Source organism: Lycium barbarum, chromosome 4 (assembly GCF_019175385.1).
Source record: "Lycium barbarum isolate Lr01 chromosome 4, ASM1917538v2, whole genome shotgun sequence".
Classification (NCBI taxonomy): Eukaryota; Viridiplantae; Streptophyta; class Magnoliopsida; order Solanales; family Solanaceae; genus Lycium; species Lycium barbarum.
Window position 1 is genome coordinate 73,650,705 of NC_083340.1, and position 18,610 is coordinate 73,669,314.

General features: G+C 40.5%; 1 protein-coding gene across 1 annotated transcript; it reads right to left on the minus strand.

Annotated features, from left to right (window-relative positions):
* Window positions 1-6,309: 6,309 nt before the first annotated feature.
* LOC132637547 (uncharacterized) lies at window positions 6,310-8,698 on the minus strand. Its single transcript, XM_060354618.1, has 6 exons — window positions 8,378-8,698; window positions 7,892-8,092; window positions 7,590-7,705; window positions 7,347-7,467; window positions 6,748-6,960; window positions 6,310-6,648 (listed from the first exon to the last, which is right to left on the minus strand). Exons 1-6 carry the CDS (start codon window positions 8,696-8,698, stop codon window positions 6,310-6,312), a joined length of 1,311 nt encoding a protein of 436 aa, XP_060210601.1.
* Between the last annotated feature and the right edge of the window lie 9,912 nt (window positions 8,699-18,610).

Below are 18,610 nucleotides of genomic sequence, written 5' to 3' on the forward strand. Positions count from 1 at the left end.
TGTGAGCCCTGCCTCGGAGGACGTATAGATAATGAAGACCCAACTATTGACCTAGAGGGCTGGACCCTACCACTACCACCAATCGAGGGGTAGTCACGTATGATATGGCCTGGACGACCGCATACATAGCAAACATCTGAACCCAATCAGCACTAGCCCTAATGCAACTTCCTGTACTGATAACATCGAGGTATGGGAAATCTTGCCTGGCCCGAGTCACCCCTGTAATGAGAACCTGAAGCTCTAAAACTCTAACTCGGCCCGGAGTGAATAGGTCTATCAAATCTCTAGCCCGTAAATCGTAGAGGCACACTAGTCATGGAATGACCTGAATGCCTAGAAAACTGCTGTCTTTGCCCTCCTCTGAACTCACTTGTCGGACCCGAAGATTTAGCCCTCTTGCCATAACCTCTATCACTCTCACGCTCACTTCTTTGTTGTTGTTGGCTTTCTTCCAAATTTTGGGCAAGGGCTTGAATGCGAGAAATGTCCATACCATCTTGAAGTGATGCATTCAAGCACTAATCCATCAAATGTGGCCCTAAGCCACTCACAAACTGGTGCACTCGATCACCCATATCCGCTACCATGGTCGTAGCATACCTAGCCAAAGAATTGAAGCAAAGTCTATACTCTAAGGCACTCATTCTTCCTTGCCTAAGATTCAAGAACTTATCGACTCTAGCCCGCCGAACCTCTGGGGGCAAGTAGTGTCGGAAGAAAGCATCAACAAATTCTTGCCATACCGGGGAGGTGCATTGACTCCCCTAGAAGACATCCAAATTATATACCAATGAACCACTACATCCCATAGTCTATAGGAGGCCAATTCTACCGATTCGACGTCGGAAGCATGCATTAACCGAAGTATCCTCAACATTCCATCAACAAAGCTTTGGGGGTCCTGATGGAACCTTGTTGGCACTTGTGTAACACTTCATTAACCATATAAGGAGCCCCATAGCTCCTCCTTAAGTCATTACTAAACAAAGTATAGCTCAAGTATTGCAAAATCCTCCCAAACATGACTCACATTCTACTTCCATCGACGAACATAATTCTACCAACTCATATAACTTCAAAATGTTATGGTATGAGCTTAAAGTTATCAAATACTCTTATTAATATCATAAGGACTTCACGTCCACCTTAGGCTTATGTCTGTCCACTCATAACGCAACAACTCGAAATTCGTGAGATGTAACATAGCTCTAATGACTATTGGTAATATTCGAGAGTTGTGCATTCGTTCAGGGTCGGCGTTATTCAAGTTAAGATTAAGGGTCTATGATTACACTTCTAGGAAGATATCTAAGGAATCAAAGATTTGAGGTGTGACAGATTTACTGAGCTTTGTCATGATTTTCTAGTGGATTTGATGATACTTTTTGAGGACAGTTACTTCGGTAGAAAAATGTTATACAATGAGCTTAATACAGATTTGAGAAGGAACTGTTGTGCGAGAGGTTTTCATAGTGATCAGTTGGGTTCTGATGTATTTTGATCGGTGTTGCTCCCATACGCACACGCAAGTATACGTGGTCGTACAAGTAATATAGACTGTTAAGTCCAGATATCGATCCCACAGAGACTTAGATTCCACTGTCGAACTAATTCAAATTCGAATAAAACTATTCAAGGAAGTGAAAATCAAGGTATTTGTTGTAACTAAACTAAGACTGAAAAGTAAATAATTTGTGACGGGTGTTTTTGTGACTGAGAGTATTTTGACAAAGACTGTAAGATTTATCAGATGAAAGAAAGATCTAGGGTCATGGCTTTCGACAATCGAGCTGATCTTCGGACAATTCCACCTATTTTATTTCCTGGGTTACTAGTTGACGGGTTAATTATAACTTTATGATATTCTCTCGAACTACTCACAAACCTGTAGATGTTACTGTAACGCCTATATCTCTATGGTCATCGGAGGTAACAAGAACGCATTTAATTCTCCGTATTTAACTAAGTAGGGCTAAAGGGTATATCTCTATCCTCAGTAGCGAAATGATTAAATCGAATAAACTCCATTTATTCTTATTATGTACGTGAACTCCCTTTCTCAAGTCCAATTCACAAACAACAGATAGTGTCTAATTATTGGCCAGATAATCAAACAATTAAGATCAAGAATAAATAAGCAACCCAAAATATGAAAATTTAATTGATAGAAATAGTCACCAAACCAATTATCATGTCTTTCACCACAAACCTAGAATTAAGAAGTTTAGCTACTTATGGTTCTCAATGAACAACAAGAATTCATGAATAATATAGGGTTAAAAAGATGAAAAGAAAATTAGAACGGTGGATAAAAAGTCTTCCAGATATCCCAGCACACCGTTTTAAGCTAATAAAGCGTCTATATATACCCTAGGGTTAAAACAGAAAATAAGTAAACCTAATCCCAATCGAAACGGGAAAGCTACCCGTCGCTGTGCTTTCCTCCTGCGATGCGGATGGATAGCCTGATGCACTTCCTCTTTTCTTCTGCTATGCGGATGAAAAGCCTGATGGTAAATTTTGGTCAGGAGCTTGTTTTGCCTGCTTTCTTCCCGCTATGCGGATGAAAAGCCTAATTGTGCAATTTGATCGGAGATAGATTTCCTTCGCTTTTGTTCCTCGATGCGGATGGATAGCGGATTCTTTAGTTCATCACTTCTTCTCTACTGTTCTTGCTTCTCACGTCACCATAGTCAGATGCCAAAGCTTCCGAAAAAAGTCCACCAAATTGCTCATTTCTGCCCAAATGGTTGCGTTGCACTTTAGATATTTTTGCCAAATATCACCACCCCCCACTTAGACCTTGCTCGCCCTCGAGCAATCACTTACCTATACCAATGTGCCACAATTTCACTACCTTGCAATTCAAACAGGTCTGGTCAGGCTTCGGCTAATAAGGTTATTTCAAAAATCCAAACTTCAAGCAAATCCTCACGAAAGCCATGCCAAAGATCAAGGTTCTTAGTTTTAAAATATCAACAAGCAACCTTCTCAAAAACACATTATTTTAAAAACTTAAGACTCAAGGACACCACTTAAACAAATCAATCATGCTGCTTAACCAAGAATTCGACACTTCACCAATCCGTTGTCAATTACGTACCCTCACAAGAAGAGAGTTGTCCATATATGTCACATGAATCAAAAATTTCATTTCGGCAATCATGAATTTGAGCAACGTCGCTCACTCTCACAAAGAATATCACATGCAAAGTACGACGTACCATAGGCTTGCCCGTAGTGTAACCACTCCACTAATACAAGTAAGACGAACCTGGAATCAAGTAGGACTTTGAGGGTTGTAATGTAGGCTAAGGGACGGGTAGGAATTATTTGGATAATAGTGACTAACCTCTCTAAGCACTTTTATACATATACTTCTATCATTCTTGCACAATTTCTTCACTAGCCCTTATTCAACACCAACTAACCTTTAAATTTCTCCCAATTCCCATTTTTCTTTGTTTAAGCACCACTCTTTTAAAAGTCACACAAGTTAGAAGGGAAACTTTTTCGCTACATTTTTTCTGTTTTTTTCAGATTTCTTTTTTTTTTTCAATTCCCAACTAACAAGTGAATTCATTATTTTCATTCGGTGCTCCCATATTCTTCCTAGATTACAATTAACAACAACTTCCCCTTTTTTATTCACATCCCAACTCTCATTATCTATGTCAATGATTAAAGTGCTTATAGAGTATTTGGATCAAAAATCGAGTTTTATAAAACGAAGGGGTGAATGCTAATTAACTGCTATCAAAGAAGAGGCTAAAGGCTCAAAAGGGTTAATTAGGGTTCTATTTACAAGTTGGCAGGATAAACATTTTAGGCTTTTTAGTGACTAATCAAAGAAACGCCTCTATCATTTTCTAGGCTTAATCGAACTTCGTTTCACTTCGCGAACACACAAGGAAAGTTCTAGACGTCAATACCAAACATGGATCGCATGCAAACACCTCACACACATGGCACATGATTAACACAAGAAAGGGTCCATACCGGCCCTCGGACTAAGCAACAACATACCAACAATGCCAAGTGGGTCACATATGAGTCAAACAAACGTCAAGTTGAGTGTTTTGAGAAAGGTTATGTATCTACACGGCATGCTTTCAAAAGAGATTACAAGAAATGCTCATATGCCCATATTTCACCTAGCCCGAGAACCTAGCATTAGAATGTTTTTTTTTTTTTTTATGGATGAAATTTCCCTCAAGCAGGTTGTCATCCACTCGTCATCAGGAAACTCCCTTCTACAACTAAGAAATAAAAAAAACAAGAAAACAGAAGTCCTAACGGATAGCTCATGCCACTACTGAGGGCCTAATCTAAAAAATATATTTTTTCAAGTAAGTAATCCTAATTAAAAGAAAGAATAAAATACAGTTAGATCCTAAAACGAATCCTAAGCCATAAACATCCTCTATCTGAAGATGTACTCCCACCTCACAGTTACTTTCATGCACTGCCCTTAATACAACAACAACAACAACCCAGTGAAATCCCACATCTTGGGGTCTGGGCAGGGTATAATGCACTGCCCTCAATGCATATGAAAAATAAAAACAAAAGTAAGGCGAGAGATAGTCCCTGGGACCCACTAGGGCCTAGTTGTCCTCCTCAATGTAATCCTCATCATCAGCCTCGCCATCATCTGGCTCGACGTCTTCTTCTCCTTCATTGTCATCGCCTGGCATTAGCGACTCTACCTCCTCCCCCTCTTCTAGTGCAGTTATTACTCGTTCAGCTAAATTTTCATCCTTATCCTCATGTAACTGAGACACCTCACCCACAAGTGACCGAGAATGTGGTGTGTGTGGGGTCTGAATAAAGAACCTCAAAAGATCAATGTTGAAATGCTCACCCGCAACCATCATTCCCGTGTAAAGCTGGGCTAGCACTGTGAATTGGGCGGACCGCTCCTCTGCTAGAGTCAAATGATGTCTAAATGAACTCGATGGGGCTATGACGTTTGAGATGTCGAGTGCGTCAGTAGGCGCCACAAGCACTCTATCAGTAGAGTATTCCAACCCCTCGTCAAGCCTCATTAAGTAAGCAGTGAGAGTGTTTTCATAACTCAGCCTTTTAGACTTGTCATCCCGCACTCTACGAATTTCCTTCATCATCCAATACCGAATGTTCACTGGCTGCCCTGTCATCAAGAAATAAACTACGCACACTCTGTCCTTTTGTACCTCCGAGAAGTGATCAAGTGGCATGATTCTAGCATTCAGAAGGCGTACCCAAACCCGATCTTCTCTACAAAGGTTACTCATACTCATGCTCCGATGCTTCCGAAGAGGCCCTGAGTATCGTGCCCGTTGACCTTTAGAGTTGGCTCCACAAAGAGTTTCCCGGATATCCTTGTAATTCGGCCTTTTGATGAATTCTAGCAAGGGCTCACTAGGAATATCCGGGACTCCAATTGCCCCGCACAAAGTCGAAGCTATCAATGGCACCCAATTTTTTCGAACGAACACAGAATCTCGGTTACCGCAGCTTGCAATGTGAATGTAAAACTCCATGAACAAATCAATATTCACTGGACCCGGTTGCTAAAACACCGACTTCTATCCCATGGCTACTATGCAGTTGTATATGCCCCAAAAATTTCTCTTCAGAGGGGCTAGACTAATAGCTCGCTCATGACTGTACCCCTTCAAGGTATCCAATCCTGCATACCATTCCTCCCTGTCCCTAAACAGACCAGGATGAGGCCTCCTTGATAAAGCCCGAGGGATGGCAACTGCAGGATACTTGGATGGGTTTTGTGCTCTTACTCTTTTTGTGCCTTGGGAGGAGGAGGCGACGGACTTTACCTTAGACTCGGTGTTAACCATCTTGCCCGGGTCAACCTACGCGATCAGCTCGCATCGCAGGAGAAACGCGTAGATCACTGAACACAGAAAACTTTTCTAATCAGGCGATCCCTCCGCATCGCGAAAGGAAAGCCTGATTTTTGTACTTCTAAACGGGTCATTACCATGCGCGATAGGTCCGCATCGCGGGACCAATGCGCAAATCACTGGTCACTTTTTCTTTCAGGCGCGATTGGCCCGCATCGTGGAGCAGATGCGCAAATCACTGGGCGTTCTTATTTTTTTCTTTCTGCCCAATTCCTGCAACATGAACAAACATGACATATATCATACAAAAGCTGGGTTGCCTCCCAAAAATCGCCTTAGTTAAGGTTGTGGCACGACACTTTTTTTTTCTTCTCATTTTTCCTCTTTTTTTTTTTTTACAAACATTGGTTGCCTCCTAAGAAGCGCTTGATTTAACGTCGCAGCACGACATAGGCTTTCCTCAAGCCTCTTCTAGATCGATGGAGGACCTCGCGCGGTCAGTGGCCTCCCTGTAGTAATGCTTCACTCTCTGCCCGTTCACCAGGAATGTCTCATCCGAGTTGGGTTTCTTTAGCTCAACCGCTCCATGTGCGTTCACACGAACTACCTCGAATGGCCCAGACCACTTACTCTTCAACTTTCCACCCAAAATATTCAGCCTAGAGTTATACAGCAAGACTAACTGCCTAGGCTCAAAGTCATGAGATTCGATGTGTTTGTCATGAATTCTTTTAGTTCGCTCCTTGTACATTTTCGTGTTTTCATAAGAATGATAACGAAATTCCTCCAACTCATGCAGCTACAACAGTTTCTTTTCTCCAGCTTGAACCATGTCTAGATTCAGCTTCTTGATCGCCCAATATGCTCTATGCTCAAGCTCAACTGGTAGATAACATGCCTTACCAAAGACGAGCTTATAGGGAGATGTGCAAATCGGAGTTTTGTAAGCTGCTCTGTATGCCCACAGAGCATCATCGAGCTTCAGTGACCAATTTTTCCTATTCACGCTCACAGGCTTCTCCAAAATCCTCTTGATTTCTCTGTTCGATACCTCCACTTGACCACTCGTCTGAGGATGATAAGCGGTCGCTATCTTGTGTTTCACCTCATACTTGAGCAGCAATTTTTCAAAGAGCCGATTGCAAAAGTACGAAATTTGATCACTGATGATGGCCCGAGGGGTCCCAAATCTTGTAAAAATGTTTTTTTCAGAAATCGTGCCACCACACTAGCATCATTGGTGGGAAGTGCAATGGCTTCCACCCACTTCGAGACATTGTCTACATCAACCAATATGTACTTATTCCCCTTGGACGGTATGAAGGGACTCATGAAGTCGATACCCCACACATAAAATAGCTCAATTTCTAAGATACCCTTCAAAGGCATTTCATAACGCTTGGAGATATTTCCGGTTCTCTGGCAGCTATCGCAGGCTCGCACAAATTCATGAGCATCTTTGAACAACGTGGGCCAGTAGAACCCGGACTAAAATACTTTTGCAGTGGTTCTGTCACCAGTGTGATGTCCCCCATAGGGTGATGAGTGACACTTCTCGAGAATCGCGGAGACCTCTTTCTCTGGAATACATCTTCTGATCAACTGATTTGTGCCAACCCTGTAAAGATAGGGCTCATCCCATACATAGAAACGACTATCATGTAAAATCCGCTTCTTCTTCTCATGATTAGCACCAGGGGGTAAATCTCACTTACTATAAAGTTCACCATGTCTGCATACCATGCCACCTCAGCTGATTGAAGAGCAAAGAGTTGTTCATCAGGAAAATTCTCCTTAATCGCCACTGCTTCATCCACATGTTCCCAATCTTCCAATCTCGATAAGTGATCTGCTACCTAATTTTCTGTGCCCTTTCGGTCAAGAATCTCAATGTCAAACTCTTGCAGCAGCAACACCCAACGAATAAGCCTTGGCTTTGCCTCTTTCTTCACAAACAAATAACAAACTGCAGTGTGATCCGTGTATACAATCACCTTCGTGCCCACAAGATATGATCAGAATTTGTCAAAGGTGTAGACAACCGCCAATAACTTCTCTGTGACAGTATAGTTCATCTGGGCTACATCAAGAGTCTTGCTGGCATAGTAAATAAGATGAAAAATCTTGTCCCTTTTCTGACCAAGGACAACTCCCACAGCAAAACCAATTGAATCACACATCAAAATAAACGGCAGAGACCAATCGGGTGCGATGATAATAGGAGCAGACACTAACCTCTGTTTCTACTCATCGAAAGCCGTCAGACAGGATTCATTGAACACAAACTTCACATCTTTCTCTAAAATCTTGCACATTAGATTAGAAACTTTAGAGAAGTCTTTGATGAATCGTCGATAGAAGCCTGCAAGCCCAAAAAAACTGTGCACTCCCCGAACTGAAACGGGTGGTGGCAATTTTTCAATTGCTTCAATCTTCACCTTGTTAACCTCTATTCCCTTACTCGATATCTTGTGCCCAAGAATGATGCCCTCTCGAACCATGAAATGGCATTTTTCCCAGTTAAGTACCAAGTTCGTTTCTTCACAACGAGCTAACACAGCATCAAGATAGTTCAAGCAGTCATCAAAAGAATCCCCAAAAGCAGAGAAGTCATCCATAAATACCTCCACATATTGTTCCACCATATCGATGAAAATAGCCATCATACATCGCTGGAAAGTACCTGGGGCATTGCACAAACCGAAAGGCATCCTCAAGAATGCAAACGTGCCATATGGACATGTGAATGTGGTCTTCTCTTTATCCTCAGGTGCAATTATTATCTGGTTGTAGCCCGAATAGCCATCCAAGAAGCAATAATAATAATGCCCAACCAATCTATCGAGCATCTAATCCATGAAGGGCAAAGGGAAGTGATCTTTTCTGGTGGCTTTGTTCAACTTGTGATAGTAAATGCATATTCTCCAACCAGTAACAGTTTGTTGAGGCATCAATTCATTCTTCTCATTCTCGACTACAGTCATGCCCCCTTTCTTCGAAACACATTGTACAGGACTTACCCATTTGCTGTCAGAGATGGGATAAATAATGCAGCTGTCAAGCCACTTGATTACCTCTTTCTTCACCACCTCCTTCATGATCAGGTTTAGTCGTCTCTGGCATTCAACACTTGGCTTGCTATCCTCCTCTAATAAGATTTTGTGCATGCAAAACGAACTATTAATACCTCGAATATCAACTATCGACCACCCAAGGGCTCGGATTCAATCTCTTAGCACTCGTAACACATGTTCAACCTGCACATCAGTCAAATAAGACGAGAGGATTACAGGCAATGTGTCTTCACTGCCCAAGAGTAAATAGGGAAGATGAGGGGGTAATGGCTTCAACTCAAGAACCGGAGCCTCTTCAATGGATGATTTCGGCTTCTTCCATGACTCTGGTCTATCTAGCTCCTCAAACGGTGTGCTTGCTCGTAGATAAGCACATGAAGTGTCAAGAATGCTAAGACACTCCTCGACTTCTGCATCAATCATCAAATCTTCCCCATACACCAAAGTTGTCTATAAAGGGTCTCGCGAAGCTAGAAAGTGATCTAACTCTGCATTAGTGAGCTCGGGCTCCACCACGAAAATCATCTTCAACTCCTCATAATGGGCTGGAAGATTGATAGCTTTAAACACATCAAAAGTCACCTCTTGTCCATCAACTGTCATGGACATCTTCCCATCTTTTACTCGAATCACAGCATCAATAGTAGCCAAGAATCCTCTTCGCATAATGAGGGGAACACTCTTATCTACCTCATAATCAAGTATCACAAAATCAACCGGCAGAATAAATGGGCCTACCTTCACAAGAACATCCTCGATAATACCATCAGGATAAGCAAGAGATCGATCAGCTAGTTGTAATGTAATAGTGGTTGGCCTAGGTTCACCCAAGCCCAACGTTTGGAACACAGAGGTGGGCATCAGATTAATACTAGCACCAAAATCACACAATGCTAGCCCAACATTAATGTTTCCAATAGTAATCAAAATTGTGAAGCTTCCCGGATCTTTCAACTTTGGAGGAATTTTACTCCTCACTCTAGAACTGCACTCCTCAGTAAATGCAACAGTCTCAAACTCTGTCCAACACCTTTTGTTTGCAACAACATCTTTGATATACTTAGCATATTTTGGAACTTCTTGCAAAAGCTCCACCAAAGGTATGTTGATATGTACCTGTTTTAAGAGTTCAAGAAATTTCTTGCAAGCCGAATCTGCTCTCTGTTTCTGAAGTTGTTGAGAAAAGGGAGGGGGTGGTCGAACCACTTCCTCTACATATTGCTCTGCGACTGTCTGCTTTGGTTCAACTCGCTTAGCAAGGACAAGTTCTGCTACTGCTATGTTCTTCTTTTTCGGAGGCACTTCTTCAAGTTCTCTGCCATTCCTCAAAGTGACTGCCTTGCATTCCTTTGGATTCTTCTCAGTATCACTAGGAAGAGCACCCAGTGGTTGGACGTTCTGCCTAAGACCAATCTGCCCCATTTGATGCTCAAGCTCGTGAATAGATTTTCGCATCTCACTCTGAACTTTCTGATTCTGCTGCTGCGTCACTTGATTTTGAGTTATGAGTTGCTTTATCATCTGTTCCAAATTGCTACTTGGCTGAGCTTGTGGTTTCTGATAATTGTTCGGCTTGTGGAAATCTTTCTTCCCAAATGGAGTGTTGTAATTATTTCCATAATAGTTTCCCTGATTTCCAATACCACGGTTCTGCTGCCCACAAAATCGACAGACTCTGTATTCAATGGGAAATTGCTATAATCATGAGGGTTACCACAACTTACACATGCTGCCTGCTGAATATATTGACTGGTTGAATCTGTTGAGCTTGAGGAAACGCCCTCAACATAACTTTAGTAAGAGTACTTATATCAGGTCGAATAGTTGCAACATCATTAACTTGAAGAACCCCAACAACTTTCTGTGGTAACACCCGGCTAGTCTCGTTATACTCATGATGACCCTCAAACATCATCTCAAGGAGAGCTTCCATCTCTTCATATGTTTTGTTTAAGATCTGCCCTTGAGCTGAAGCATTCAACAAGGCCCTTGATACATGGTTAAGACCTTCTACAAAATAGTTTCCAATGATCTCCTTTGGCTGTATGTGATGGGGCAATCTCGCAAATAGCTCTTATACCTTTCCCAAGTGTGTGGTAGAGATTCAGAATCTCTCTGAGTGAAGTTAGCAATTCTTCCTCACAGCTCCTTTGTTTTCTTGGGTAAGAAAAACCTGTCGATAAACTTATTTGATAATATCTCCCAAGAAGTGATAGAACCTGCAGGTAGATTCGTCAACCATTCCCTTGCTTCGCTAATCAGTGAGAACGAAAATAAGGACTGCTTCACATAATCATCGGGAGCATCTCTATATTGGAAGTTCTCGCTCAAATCCACGAACTGCATCAAGTGCTTATGCGGGTCTTCACTAGACTTACCCATATACTGGCACCTATGCTGCACTAGTCGCACTGTTCCTTCCTTCAGCTCAAAATTTTCAGTAATGTCAGGCCTAACAATAGCTTTAGCAATAGTTTCCAGACTAGGCCTAGCATAACTGGACAAAAGAATCTGTTGTTCTTGTGCCTTTGCAGCTGCTCTTGCCCCCGGTTCATCCCCGTTTCTTTTTCTATCCCTTTCTGTCTGTTCAAGAGCAAGGCTTGCTGCTTCGTCAGCCATTTTTCTGTCTGTGAAAAGTTCTTTCGATTTCGGGATCAAGATCAACTAACAGTTTTCCTGAACTTCTAGTGCTTGGCATAAACCAGATAAACCTGAAGTGACACAAGTAGAACAACGAAAAAAAGTAAAGACTTGAATAGAAATACAAACCCAAATTAGAAAAACAGTAAATTTTTCTAAGTCCCCGATAACGACGCCAAAAACTTGTTGTTCTCAAACACACAGGCAAGTATACGTGGTCGTACAAGTAATATAGACTGTTAAGTCCAGATATCAATCCCACAGAGGCTTAGATTCCACTGTCGAACAAATTCAAATTCGAATAAAACTATTCAAGGAAGTGAAAATCAAGGTATTTGTTGTAACTAAACTAAGACTGAAAAGTAAATAATTTGTGATGGGTGTTTTTGTGACTGAGAGTATTTTGACAAAGACTGTAAGATTTATCATATGAGATAAAGATCTAGGGTCATGGCTTTCAACAATCCAGTTGATCTTCGAACAATTCCACCTTTTTTATTTCCTGTGTTACTAGTTGACGGGTTAATTATAACTTTATGATATTCTCTCGAACTACTCACAAGCCTGTAGATGTTACTGTAACGCCTATATCTCTATGGTCATCAGAGGTAACAAGAACGCATTTAATTCTCAGTATTCAACTAAGTAGGACTAAAGGGTATATCTCTATCCTCAGTAGCGAAACGTTTAAATCGAACAAAATCTATTTATTCTTATTACGTACGTGAACTCCCTTTCTCAAGTCCAATTCACGCACCACAGATAGTGTCTAACTATTGGCCAGATAATCAAACAATTAAGATCACGAATAAATAAGCAACCCAAAATATGGAAATTTAATTGATAGAAATAGTTGCCAAACCAACTATTATGTCTTTCTCCACAACCCTAGAATTAAGAAGTTTAGTTACTCATGATTCTCAATGAACAACAAGAATTCATGAATAATCTAGGGTTAAAAAGATGAAAATAAAATAAACCTAGAGAGAAAATTAGAACAGTGGCTTACAAGTCTTCCAAATATCCCAGCACACCATTTTCTGCTAATAAAGCATCTATATATACCCTAGGGTTAAAACAAAAAATAAGTAAACCTAATCCCGATTGAAACGGGAAAGCTGCCTGTCGCTGTGCTTTCCTTCCGCGATGCGGATGAATAGCCTGATTCACTTCCGCTTTTCTTCCGCTATGCGGATGAAAAACCTGATGGTAAATTTTGGTCAGGAGCTTGTTTTGTTCGCTTTATTCCCACGATGCGGATGAAAAGCCTGATTGTGCAATTTGATCAGAGATAGATTTCCTTCGCTTTTGTTCCACGATCTGGATGGATAGCGGATTCTTCAGTTCATCACTTCTTCTCTACTATTCCTGCTTCTCACGTCGCCACAGTCAGATGCCAAAGCTTCCAAAACAAAAGTCCACCAAATTTCTCATTTCTCCCCAAATGGTTGCGTTGCACTTTAGATATTTGTGCCAAATATCACTCGGCGAGATATTCAGAGGTATGGTTCCTGTACTATAATTTGAAAGTGTAAGAATATTTGGAACTGGCCAAGTTGGTTGCCGGTAAGATCAGTTTGATGGAATTGCGTAGAGATCGTAGATGAATCAAGGATTCTTTCTGCCGAGAGTAAGTTACGGTTTTAGAATTTTGGTATGTGTGTTTGTATATTTCTAAGAAATTATGGTGCGAGTAACGACTTCAGAAGATATAGGAGAAAGAGTTAGCAGAATCAGAGTATTTTATGGGTTCGGAATGGGCTACGGTTTGTGACCACGTTTCAGTGGATCGCGTTGGCTTGGGAATTTTTTGTAGGGCCTATTGATTGCATTCAAAGTTGCGATTTTATCCAAACCAGAGAATTCGAGTAAAATGATTCATTTCTTCGAGTGTCAGTTGCGAGGGAAAGCTGAATATGGAGATGTGATAATTGGAGCTTGAGCTAAGTTTAGAGAGTTGTGATTGGTAGTGAGCCGAGGTGCTTGGGCCTATTTGAGATTACCTATTTTTGGACCCCTTGTTCTATGAGTTAGTTTTTCACCAGATCTGTCGAATGTTCGTCCGGTTTTCCATGTTTCTGTGTTGGAAGAGTACCGTTCTGTGGTTCTGTATCATTCATTGGGATCAGTTTGGTTTGATGAGAATCTTTCCTGTAAGGAGAAGGCCGACATGCGTGACCGATATCTTCTGTTATTGCCGATTCGAGCATTTTCCAGTCCTCTCTTCCTTGTCGCTCGAGGATGAGCAAGTGTTTAATTGGTATCTGATGTAACGACCCATTTGGTCGTTATTGCATTTCTCACCCTTTTGACCTTTTCAAGCTTGATTATCTCACTTTTGACTCAAGGGGACTATTGACACGCTTCTCGAGGTGTCTAGATTTGATTCGGGCGACTTTTTATAAAATTTGGGCTTTAAGCGAAAAAGAGTTGACTCAAAGTTGACTTTTGGGTAAACTGACCTTTTTAAAAAATATGTCGATTCCGAGAGGTCAGGATGGTCGTTTAGAACTTGTATGTATATCTGGTTCGGTTCCCAATGCACTTAAATGCATTTTGAGACTTGGGTTAGGAAGTTGGAATTGAGGTATCGGGGTTGCATCGGTCAACGAGACCTCCGTTGGGAATTCTGAGTCCATGAGCGTGTTCGTGGCGTGTTTTTATATGTGTCTGTGTATGTGGTTTGTGAGCAGATAGCCTTGGGAATTAGTCGAAAATTCGAGTTGAAGTGTGAAATTTGGGGAAGTTTCTGGTGTCTGGTCTCCGCTTTAGCAGCACCAGCACTGCGGCAACGGTACCGCTGAAGCGGTCACCCTACCGCTGGAGCGGTCACCCTACCGCTGGAGCGGTCCTTGCCAATTGGGCATGACCGTTGTAGCGGTCAAGGGACCGCTGGGGCGGCGCTGCTGAAGCAGTGATCGGGCAGTGACTGGGGTATTTAATGATATAAAACCCCAAGTCTTTTCATTCTTTCATTATTTCGAAAGTGGTTCATAAGGGGAGAAATTCTAGAGGATTCTTGGAGAAGATTCTTAGTGGTAAGTCCTCCTAACCTTCTTGTTAATTCATTATTCCTAACCATCTTAGAATCGCTTTCCCTTGTTTGTTCATTAAGTGAAGAAGATTAAACTGGGTTTAATGAATGTTCTATCTAGGCTTCTAAATGATGAAATTCATTGGGTTTATGCTAGATTGTGATGCATCTAAGGCTATTATTCATATATCCTCCATTGTTAGTGTTGGATTCTTGAGTCTAAGAGTTCAGGTTTATACCCAAAACTGGAGGTTTTGCTTGAATTTTGAAATTGGGTGAATCCTTGATTTATTTTAGCAATTAGTTGATGGGTTTTGATCACCTAGCATTTAATTTGATATTTTTCCCCCGAATTTCCCGTTTTGACCTTGTGGGTCTCGTTTTCCCAAACTCTAGGGTTGGATTTTGACCTAAATTGAATGATTGTAATATAGGTATTGATTTTTATGATTTCTAATCTAGATTTCGACTATGCCTAGCCTTTCTTGATCTTGAGGCTCAGCGGAAAGGGAAAGTGAATGAGTGATTGTTGATGTTTTGTTGTTCGGCCCTCCAAATAGGTTATGGCTTACCCTTTGTGAGACTTAGTGTAGCAAAGCATATATTTAAACTATATTGTCAGAGAAAGCATGTAAACCTTCGGGTATGAATTTGGGTTGGATATTGCATTATAGTGATAGTAGATATTGGAGACTATTGTGATATCTTGTTCATAATATTGTGGTGCCCACTTGCTGGCATTTGATTTCGGGATAGTGTCTTTATATGACTTGTGTAGTCTTTCATGATATTGTTGGCGTACCCATGTTTGGTACTTGTGATATTGATCTGATTATTCATGTTGACTCATACATCGCATGCATTCACATCTCTCATGATATATTGTTGATACATTGTTGATACTTGATGAAACACTGTGATGAGCTTAGCTCAATTGCATGAGATTGATGTGAGTAGTCCGATATCCGATGGTTGTCCGGGAATCGTGGATTGTGTATGAGTGATGTGAGTAGTCCAATGTCCGATGGTTGTCCCGAAATTGTGGATTGTGTGATGTGAGAGCTCGATGTCCGATGATTGTCCCAGAATCGTGGATGAGTGAGTATATGGAATTCGCGGGTCCCCCATGGGTTGTGTTACCGGGACGTCGATATTTTCGTCTGGAGTACATGTGTACACTGCATTGCATTGACATTCTTACATCATTGCATTGCATTGCATCTTGGCTTATGTTGTGATGAACCGTGCTTCACTTGTGTTGTTGATTTCGGATTTTGGATATATATTGAGACTTGGAATACTTGGGTTTAGATGCTTCAACCTAGGTGATGACGAATAGTTGTTTCTGATTGTGTTTGACTTATACTTATTGATTTATCTGCCTATCCTGCATTGTTGCCTGAATTATGTTAGCTATACTTAGTCAGTCGATGATACCTACTAGTACTGTGGTTTTGTACTGACCTACACTTGCTGCATTCTTTTATGAATGCAGAGTTCCAGGTTGGATCCGCTTCCATCTCTCGTGGCTGATAGTCGCTATCAGTACAACTTCAAGTTTTCAGGTTGAGCACGAGGCGTTCGCTTGCTTGAGGACTCCTCTTATTATGTCTTACTTTTCCATTCTGAGACATAGACAGATTTGATGTATTATTATATTCCAGCCTTGTATATTTTCTCTTAGATGCTCTTGTATGGATTAGACCAGACCCTGGGTGTATTTCTTATTTCCGCACTTTCTTCTATATTATTATCGTAAGATTTACGTGAATTATTTTCTTCCACTTAATTGATTTATTTATTTATGCCTTTATTATCGTTGAGTTGAGGGTTCGCTTACCGAGGTGGGAAAGGTAAGTGCCCGCACGACTTAGTCAAAATGGGTCGTGACAGTATCATCATACCGTACCCAACTACAGTGGTGTGCACAATAAGTTTCGTACCCGGCCGACTATAGCGCGGCTCGGTGTAGTAAAATAGATACATATATATAATGTATGCATGAGAGTACAAAGAGGTGTTACGACTCTATCAGAGTGACGTAAGGTCAGTATACCTCCGATTACCATTATGGAACTAGCATCATCGACATATCTCACCTTGAGGGATCAATGACCATAAGGTAAGATCAACAACCATAAGATAAGATCCAGAACATAAGCTTCTAGTATATCTAAGAGTAGAATCATTAAGGAACGACTTTCGTTTACGTTTAATTTCGTTATAGATCATGCCAAAATGAAGGAAGAGTTAGCCTTTATATACCTCTTCCTCAACTTAACCACTCAACGTCTATCTTCCTGAGCTTGAAATCTACATTCAAGATGATTCACACTAATGTTAAGTTGTTGAAATACTTATAAGGTCAAGTTAAATTAGTAGGTGAGTAAACGGAATTCGGACAGAATTTCCCCTTATATTATCTACTTCCACCAAATTACAAAACAACTCCAAAACATCAATAACAACATCATCAACAACATAGCCAAGAGGTTATATTCAAACTAGACTCAAATTAGACAAAAACTTCCTTTCAAAATTAGTCTATAGCCAGTAACTTCAACACAACACCTTATGACCTTTCCACCATGATTCTCTTCACTTTTAAGACTTGTTAGACCTCTAAACCAACTCCACATAAGAGATAGTATGAAGAACATGTTATGCCCCGTATTTTTATACGTCGAATTATTCGCAAGCAAATCAACTCATGTTAAAGACGGGATTATTTTCGGACATGAAACAAGAACTTTTAATTTTCAATTTTAATTATTACACAAATTGTTTATAAATTTTATTTAGCATAGGAATATTATTAGAGATTAGGGATTAATTAATTGGATTAGATTATTAAGTAAGAATTAGTGATTAATTAAAAATTAATTAGCCTAATTACCATAGTGGGCCCCACCTAAATTAAATAATAAAAAAAATGACATTCAAGAAATATTTTTGGTGAGTTATTTAGTGGGGGTGGGGGGGGGGGGGGGGGGACACGTGTCTTCCAATAAGCCACCATATATATATGAATAAGAGTGAACAAATTTACAACTTTAATTTCATTTTCAAGAAAAGCCAAAGCTTAAGAAAATCACAAATCCTCCATGGCTGCTCTCGGCCAGCCATGGTGTTGAAGAAACATTTTGATTCTTGAATGTTTTGATCAAGATTCAAGTGCATTACAAGTTCAAGGAGGTGATAGCAACATTGGATATTGAGTTGGGGAAGAAGGAATCATAAAATTGGAGCAATTGAGCGTAGAAATTCCTCCAAGAAAATTTAGGTAAGATTTTCTTATTTTGTGGTATAATTGTGTTAATAGTGTTGTAATGGAATTATTAAAATTGGGTTGGACGAAATTGGAAGTAAGAAAATGCATGAGATCGTTGTTATATGAAATTGTGGGTTGAAAAGGATTCAGAAGGATTGTTGGATTGTTAGAATTGTTATGGGCTGAATTACAAGAATTTTGTATGTATATCTCTATTGCTGCTATTGTTAGCCCTACCAAGGCTCAGTGATACCGTACCCAACTGCAGTGGTGCGCACGCGATACGTATCATACCCAGCTATATAAGCACGGTGTCACGTGATAGTCATACATACTTAAACGTATACGTGAGGGTTCATAAGTATCATCAACACCACTGCCATTATCGTTTTTGTTACGTCTATCCATGAAGGATCAACTATCGTATAAAGGATGCAATGGAATCTTGAAAGTATCGAGGATCATGACCTTTAGTAGCTTTAGAGATAGAATCATTTGGAGGACATTATGGAACTCATAAAAGGATATATATATATATAGCAAAAGAACTAAGCCTTATTGAAAGAAAGTTTTTCCTTACATACCTTTTTGTTTAGCTATTCTACCACTTGAACGTTCTCCTTCAATGCTCACGTTTCTACCTTCATTAGAGTTTATACTAACATTAGATAATCGATAGCTTAGCATATGTGACTAAAGCTAGAGAAAATTGGGCAGCATCTCCTTTGTTTATACAACTTTC

Bases quoted from the DNA above. Each gene is read 5' to 3' on its own strand.
- LOC132637547 (XM_060354618.1), bottom strand. From the start codon at position 8,698: ATGCTCGATAGATTGGTTGGGCATTATTATTATTGCTTCTTGGATGGC. The intron at 7,468-7,589 runs GTATGCAGACAT...CTATCTTTACAG, and splicing joins CAATCAGCTGAGGTGGCATG to GGTTGGCACAAATCAGTTGA. The intron at 6,649-6,747 runs GCATGTTATCTA...AAACTGTTGTAG, and splicing joins ATAAGCTCGTCTTTGGTAAG to CTGCATGAGTTGGAGGAATT.